Below are 8338 nucleotides of genomic sequence, written 5' to 3'. Positions count from 1 at the left end.
CTCTTAAACAGGCTGGTTAAAGAGTCCACCGCCGAGCTCCAGTGCTCCTGGTCTTGCTTCCTTTCCTGCTCTCCTGCATGCACCGTCCTTCTCTCCATTCTCTCCCTTTACCAGTTATAGTTCCTACATTTAGAGTCCTACTCTTAGCTCCACATTCCTGCCTTTCCTTCTCTCTCACTGCCTCCACACACCTTCTCCTCCTCTGTGGCTAACAGTAGCACTGGAGGAGATCGTTTCCAATACGGAAATCATATTTTTTATGATCTGCATCAAAATGCTGGATACCCTTCCTGATGCAACCCTCTCCATTTATCTGGGAACTAGGAGAGCTTTGGCTTGTGGCCTCTTGTGGCTGGGTTACTCTCATATATGACTAAAATGTCTGTGATGCAGGATCCAGTAGACAAACAGAAAACCTCACTATTTTAATCTAAAGAAAGAAAACTGACAAATGAAAAACAGCAAAGTTTCTTACCCCAAAGCTTCTTAACACTTATGTTTGTTGCTTCGTGAGTGACGTTACAGATGAACGTTGACAAGTCAGACTTTAGTATCTCCACATGGTCTCTCCTCTGGAAGGTATCGTCTCCATTGGGAAGACCTCCTGAGCTCATCAGGCCGTCCTCTTTAGCGAGAACACGTCTGTTCCTTTTGATCCTAACAATGATGTCTTTTGTGTAGAAGCCTGTGGCGAGGCAGGTCAGGATGAGGTTTGTCTCCACTTTGGCCTTCTTTGCAAACACGTACACGACAGGCGGAGCTGGAGAGAGAAAAATAATGTGCACGAGGTAACTAAAAGATAACTGTACGTCTGTAATCAATACCTTAATAATAAATGTAATCACTCATTATAGCAACTACTGCGATTTCAAACAGGCATGCTGCCGATACTAAAATTAGAAACCTGTTCACTTTCACAGATTTTAGATCTTTTTTAGTTATTGTTTCTGCCTTGGCTTAACTCTCGCCACAGAGAATACATAATGTGCAAAAGGTGAAATAAAACTACATGTTAAAAACAATGAAAACTCATTATACATGTACATGTAAATCAGCATTCACATCCTGAACATCACCGCTGGACTACAAACTGCTGTTTTTCTGTTAGCACTGCCAGCATGTTTGCTTAGGCTGCAGCCAAATCTTTCTCTCTATGCAGCCTGAGGATATAAATGTGATTTCAGTGATTCCACTTGGGAAAGTTCCACAGCTGCTTTGAGGTCTCCACACAGAAACAGCTCACCTGCACTGTAAACACTCAAAGTAATGAAATAAATGGTTAATGTCAACTTAAGTTTTTAAAAACACTCCTACTGTCACGGCGGGGGCAGCAGTCGTGTGGTGGAGTGAATGAGGACCCAAGTTGCAGACAGCAGTGGAGATGCGAGTGAGGTTTATTTGTAGTGCTCAGTAAGAAAAGGCGAGGGCAGAACTAAGCATAACCCTAAACTGGGGAAAACTAATAATAACAAAACACGAAACCATAACTCACAAAGTCACATGCAGGGAAAACAAGAGGGATGAAGGGATGAAGAGCTGGGAATGGAGATCAGAGTGTGGCGCAGAGAGACGCAGAGACGCCCAAAAGATGCAGGATAACACAGACGAACCAACGAGGAACACAGGCAGGCACACACTATAAATACACACAAGGTAACGACGGAATGACACACAGCTGAACCTAAGTAGACACACCGAGACACACACTTTCAAAGTAAAACAAGAAACACACAGACTGTTTTACAACACAAACTCGGGGACATGAACAGAACACAGGACCATGACACCTACTCACTCAAACAGCTTAGGTTCATCTAACATTTTCTTCCATTTGAGCGATTTTGTCACCTGTAATCTAAAAATGTATAATTGAATTTTACTTATTTAAATTATTTGGCTGACATGTTTGGAAGATTTTGATTCCTGGGGTCAATGTGACCACAAGCATAAAAGATATTAGTCTTTACTGCAGCGGTCGTCAACTTTACACATTAAGATGAAGGTCAGGATCTACAGTTTCAAATTTCAAAGGCATAAAATTCTACAAATGCTGAAAAATATTGATTCCCCTCTGAACAAATGGTCAGTTTTAACAAGTTTAATTTAGAATAATATATGCTGAACTAAAAAAAATGACACAACAGTCTCAAATCTGCAGAGAAGGTAGAACATATCAAAATATATAAAAGAAAAGCTGCGCTGCATTACACTGAGTTCTAGGGGAAAGGGGAGATTTTTAGATTTCACACTGAATAACAGGACAAATAACAAAGTTAAAAAAAGAAGCACTAGCATTTCAAACCCAAACTATGCTAAACTGTCACAAAGGCTACATCCATGCTAGCCCAGATAAATTTGAAAACGGCGTTTTCGTCTAAAAACGCTCGGCGTCCACACTAGCGTTTTCAGTCGTTTTCACAGAGTTGTGCGTCCACATTGAAACGGGCAAAAACGCTTACGTTCCAGTCCTGCACATGCATGAAATGCAAGACGATTCGACCTGCCCCATTTCTGCCTGCTGTTTATTTACCTTCCGGTGTTGTGCCAAAGTAGGTATCCCTGACAGAATTTGTTTCCCCTCTGCTGGAAGCACGCAGGAAGTACTGATGTTTTGATTTTGTGAAAAAGTGAAAAATTAGTATCGTTACATTACCGTTCAGTTTGAGGGTTACAACAGAAAATTATATATTTATTGCTCACGGGGTATCAGATGGAATTATTTTAACAAACCATTAACATTTTGGCTGATAACTATTTTTATTCTCCTGTAACTTTACTATATAAAGAGCTAAATCCTCCAAAGTTTCAGGAGTAATGCGTCATAATAACAAGTGTTTGTGAACTAAAAATCAGCAATGTGGGAGACTGTTTGTCAGTGATTTTGGACAGTACAGCGTGTGCTCCCGACGCAGGGGAAACAAATTCTGTCGGGGATACCTAGTGAAAAGTCGCGGCAAAATGTCAAGGAAAAGCAGCGAGTCTTTTAAATGGACTAAAAATGAGGTGGAGTTGTTGCTGTGAGTAACACAAAAGTACAAAGTTGCAAACGTGAGTGAGAATTGAAGAAAAGCTATCAGGAGCATGTACAGACTGATATTAATCTTTAATAGGGCTGTCAGAACTGAGAGCAAACAAATCAGCTGCTGTATCATGCCCTCCGCTATCTTGGTTTAATTGGTCACAAGGTGTCACTGTTGAACCGCATATACATAGATTAGATAGATACATATATTTTAGCAAATTTGACCATTTGTCCACTGCAGGACACCATAGTTCAGATTTCTCGTTCGTGTGGGCGCCATCTTGGTTCAGTGTTTACTGTGATTTGCAAAGGGCCAGCAGCAGAGTTGGAGTGGTGTTTGCCCCAGCATCTGAATAAACGCCTGTGCCCGACTGGTCTCTCTACTGTGAACCCCAATCCAACACAAACTTACACAACGCAGAGTCCGGGGTGTAGGGAGGCCCCTGCACTGGTTGGGTTACAGTCACATGATTGCATCACATGACTAAAATGTGTCATAGTTTTGAAAAAGTCTCCGTTTTTGCTGTCCACACTGCGACGCGAATGCACCGTTTTAAAATGTACGCTTTTTCTAAAGAGTTTTCAATCAGCGAGAAACGCAGTCTCAGTGTGGACGGGAGGCCAAAACACAGAGAAAATAATGCGTTTTCAAACAAAAACACATTATGGTGGACATAGCCAAAGTTAGTGTGATAGCTTCTCAAGGGGATCAACCACTGTAAGAGGTGTGAGGGAGTGTGAACTCTTTCTTTGGGGAAAACCAAAGGTGTAAACCAGCTGTGTACTGCCTTTTGTTTTGTAGAAGGTATTTAAACCCAGGGCTGTGCTGGAGGGAGAGACTCTGCTGGTCAGTGTGCTGATAGCCGCTCTCTCTCTCACCAAGCTTGGGTTTTTATTAAAGGATGTCAGCTCCCACTCACCGTTGTCTGCAGGCTTCATTAAATGAAAACTTCCATGACACCTGTAACCAGATATAATGCACAGTAGTTCCCCTAACACTGTATAAAATCTACCAAAAGCTCATGTGATGACCGTGACTGCACAGCATCAGTTAGTGCTCTGTAGTCGGGCTCATAGTTGGACACAGCCAGTCTCAAACAGTCAAGAAGGTGTTTGTCAGTTGTGTCTTTCACTGCACAACGGGAGAGGACATTTTTCTCTGCTCACAAGTTCCCAGACGTTGCTCTCCTTTGCCCTCGACTTCAGTTTGGCCTTTTCTTCATCTACAGGTTGCTTGGGCGCAAAGCAGGCAGACTGTTCTGTCATCGACCAAAGTGAATAAAAACTCACGCTCCCATTCTGAATGAGAGGGGTAGGTTTTCGGCTTCTTACGGACGCCATCTGCCATCTTACCCTGCTACACGTCTGCAGTTTCAGCCAAACGACTCTGCAGCCAATCAAACATCACGAGACATTCAGAGAAGTGACTGAACTTCTGATAGGTTAAAGTAATATGTTAATAGCCTAAAATGCTGTGCGACCTACTTTCATTGACAGGTTGATCGACTGGTTAGCGAACCCTGCTTTAGTGTAACAGCCGGGCAGATTTAGATTCTGAGAAAATACAATGAGTACAAGTAACCCCCCCTCAAAAAAAAAGAAAAGAAATTGTTTTTTGAAACTCATTCAGTGAGAAAACATGTAAGAGAGCTACTGTTTTGGCTGAAATGCAACACTTTCACAGCAGAACCACAGTTACCATGAAGCTCAAACTGGGATTTTGACTGACCTCAGAACTGATTACTGTCTGACACTGATCACCTGATTTTACCTACAGTTTGTTCAAAATTCATTTTAGTTGTAACTGAAATGATACCTGCCTTTCAAACAGAACTCCTACACACCAGGTGATACTCAAAGACACAAAGGTATAAGACCAAACTTCTGGGTCACAACTAACTTAAACAACAAACAAAAACATTTATTACTAAATCTACTTACTCTCAACTCTACTAATGAAGATTATAACAACAGAAAGATTATTAAACACATACGGGCTTCTTCTAGTTGCTTTCCCCCCCTAACCAAGAACATCTTCAGCCATTTGATGCACACATTCTCCAGGTATCTCTTGATGCGCTCTTTCGTGGCCTGATCACTGTCCCACTCTCTCATGGTGAGTTGGGCCTCCTGAATTGCGGCGATCCAGAATTTGTTTTTAGAATCGAAGGAAAGGAAGTCGTGTCCATCATAGGCGTACGTGTGCATAGCGCGATGAAACTTGAGCGTGCCATCAGGCTGCATTTTGCCCTCACAGCCACGCATCCCCTGAAGAACGTGGACAACTGAAAGACGGGCGAAATAAATAAAGGGCAGGTTAGAGATTAAAAAACCTTCTGATGTAAACAAATGAGCAGGAACAACTTTGTCCTGACTTGAAAAACGCAAAAGACATTTTTATAGAGAAACACTTGAGTTGGAGATCAACTTGGTGCTCTTGTTAATGGTGCTCGACATTTCGTGGAGCTTACCCGAGTCATTCTGTCTCTTTCGATTCATTAGGCTTTCTAACCACTGTTCTTCTGTGCCTTTTCCCCAGTACTCAGCAGATAAACACTCTTTCATCCACTCCTGTTTGGGAACTTTCCTCTCACTCTCACTGTCGTAGTACTCGATCGCCCTGCCATCCAGCAAATCCATGGCTGTGAACTTGTGGATGCCCGGAGTGCCGTCGGGTTTGGAGAGCGCCGTGTAGATGCAAGTGAGGGAGTGAATCTCTGAAAGTCAGAAAGGGAAGAAAAACATAGAAAGATATTTATTTACGCTGCACAGCTGAGAAGCTCCAGCTGACTGCGCTCTCTTCTTCACTGTCTGTTGCTTGTTTAATAAATCTACCTTCACTACCTCTGCTCCTCACATGTTCACCTTTCCACCTGTGTCCCTCTCGTTCACACACATCTATTCTGTCTTGCATCTACTGACTTTCATTCCTCTTCTGTCCAGAGCATACCTTCACCTCTCCAGGCTCTCCTCCACCTGCTCCCTATTACCTCAACTCCATTTCTCCTCATATCTACACCAGTGTCATAAAAGGTTTTCTGCAAACTCAGCTCAGTCTGCCCAGCAGATGGCGCTAACTCTCACAGTGCTTCCAGTACTCTTCAGTTGTGACAGTGATCTGTGTAGGAGTTAGATGACTGCATCATTCCCCCCAGTACCAGGACGGTGAGTGAACTGCAGGAGGGCCAGCAGCGTGCTCACCAGAGGTGGGAGGTAAATGACCTGATACCATCCAGGCCTGTTGCTTTTCTGGACTTAATCTTCTTTAGCTCCTTCCTCACATGATCAGCACTCGAGAAGGGAGGGGTTTGTCAGGTGAGGGGGCGAGAGGCAAGGATGTGAAGTGGTGACACACTAAATGTGGGAGTGATATTTGGATTGGAGGGGTGAGACAGGGGGAGGAAGGATGCATGGGGCAGTCTCAGGTGGTGTGAAGTAGGGTAGCAGATGTGGGTGGGGTCTGACAGTGCCATGATGCCTGCCGCGTCGCTGTGTCGTGAGCCAATTTTGTCGGCCGTGCACGTCTCAATGTTGGTAACGTGGTGTGTTGTGCCGCGGCCATCGCAGCTGGGTTGAAGGGAGGAGAGTTTGATGGTGTTGGGTTTCCCTGCCACTTTCACAACGTCTGACAAACATCTGTTGCTCAAGCCAAGACTTTATGCCAGATTAGGCCGCTTCGATGTAGTTTCTTCACACGATGCTGAAGATTAATAAAATAGAATCTAAAATAATTCTAACTAATGAGCAGTTTTATAAACGACATGAGGAGGTTTGGGCAGGTGCCTACTAACGAATCACACACACACCTTCTGATTTCTAAGAGTTCGTAATCATGAGTAAACCGACCTCTGCGTGTCTGCTGTACCCGTGCGCTCGTGTTACATCACTGTCATGAAGTAAATAAAAACGCCTTATATGTTCCGTGAAGTAACGGTCCTTCTTTACTTTCACTTTCATTAAAATGTCCTGAAAAAGTAAACTCACCGCTGTTGGCAGCCAGTCCTGCCCCCAGAAGGACGAGAACTGTGATGAAGAACATGTGACACATACAGGAGACCTTCTTCTCATTTCTAAACTCGCTTTTATTTGATTTTTCGACCGTGTTTCTTCTTCATCTTCTGAGGTACCTATTTCCTGCCCGCGGCGCGTTCACGGCCTGCTCTGAATTTAGACACTATATAAATGTGGCGTTCAATGCACGTGTATTTTTTCGCGTGTTTTGTGTCTACCAGTGAGTATTAGGACCATATTAGGAAAAAAATGATTATCGATAATTTTGAGATTAAAGCTAAAATGTGGAGATTACAGTTGTTGTTCAAGACAATCTGCCATCTGCACCCTCTCAGATAGCGAAACCCTACTTTTCCTTTCTTGTTATTAACCGTTTTTAGTAACAAAGAATAAAGAAATTATTTGTCTTTTAGAACACAAATATATGACTGTGGTGATACGTATAAGGACGCTGGAGCGAGTGCACAAAACAGAATCTAGTCAGATGTAAAACACACAAACTGTGAGGGGTGGATTGGACAAAATGAAACAGCTGGTCATGGAAAGATGTGCAACTCATCTCAACAAAGCACTTTGTAGAGCAGGAGTGGGCAACTCCAGGCCTCACGAGGGCCGGTGTCCTGCAGGTTTTAGATCTCACCCATGTGTCAACACACCAGAATCAAATGATTAGTTCATTACCAGGTCTGTGGAGAACTTCAGGACGTGTTGAGGAGCTAATTTAGCCATTTAAATCAGCTGTGATGGTTCAAGGACACATCTAAAACCTGCAAGACTCCGGCCCTCGAGGCCTGGAGTTGCTTTGTTGTAGAGGCTACAGCAAACGTGGCAGTTTGTCTTGAAACAATAACATCCACATTTCGACTTTATTATCAAAAAGAGCACATATATTTTTTACTTAACATGCCTCCAATACTCTCATTTCTCTGTGTTCGAGCTTCTCCTTCCTGAACTTTTAAACACATTTCAGAAATCAAAGAAGGGGATCCTCAGCCTGTACATGTGACTGTCTGATGGGAGCACAACATTTCTGTTAAATATATAATGATACAAACTTGTGCACTTACAAACTGTATGAAATGTCTCACCTTTACCCTGTACCTCTGCTAAAAAGATCGATTTTTATATTTATTATTAATATTTATTAGTGCCCAACAAACTGAACACATCAATGTGAGCATCCTCTGTTTTCAGCCGTCTTCTTTAATAATAATAATAATAATAATGATGATAATACGTTTTATTTGAAAGCGCCTTTCAGAACACTCAAGGACACTGTACACAGCAGAATAATAAAAGCAAACA

The 8338-nt window shown here is 42.8% G+C and overlaps 1 protein-coding gene across 1 annotated transcript; it reads right to left on the bottom strand.

The window, feature by feature from the left end:
- Positions 1-6: 6 nt before the first annotated feature.
- LOC102202746 (patr class I histocompatibility antigen, A-5 alpha chain-like) lies at positions 7-7199 on the bottom strand. The gene is made up of 4 exons (XM_005750310.1): positions 7007-7199; positions 5494-5739; positions 5017-5307; positions 7-760 (listed from the first exon to the last, which is right to left on the bottom strand). The coding sequence occupies exons 1-4, from the start codon at positions 7068-7070 to the stop codon at positions 426-428; spliced, it is 936 nt and encodes a 311-aa protein (XP_005750367.1). The 5' UTR covers positions 7071-7199; the 3' UTR covers positions 7-425.
- Positions 7200-8338: the final 1139 nt, after the last annotated feature.

Source organism: Pundamilia nyererei, unplaced genomic scaffold (genome assembly GCF_000239375.1).
Source record: "Pundamilia nyererei isolate P.nyererei 1_Seehausen unplaced genomic scaffold, PunNye1.0 scaffold00268, whole genome shotgun sequence".
NCBI lineage: Eukaryota > Metazoa > Chordata > Actinopteri > Cichliformes > Cichlidae > Pundamilia > Pundamilia nyererei.
This window is presented reverse-complemented; position numbering and strand designations above follow the sequence as displayed.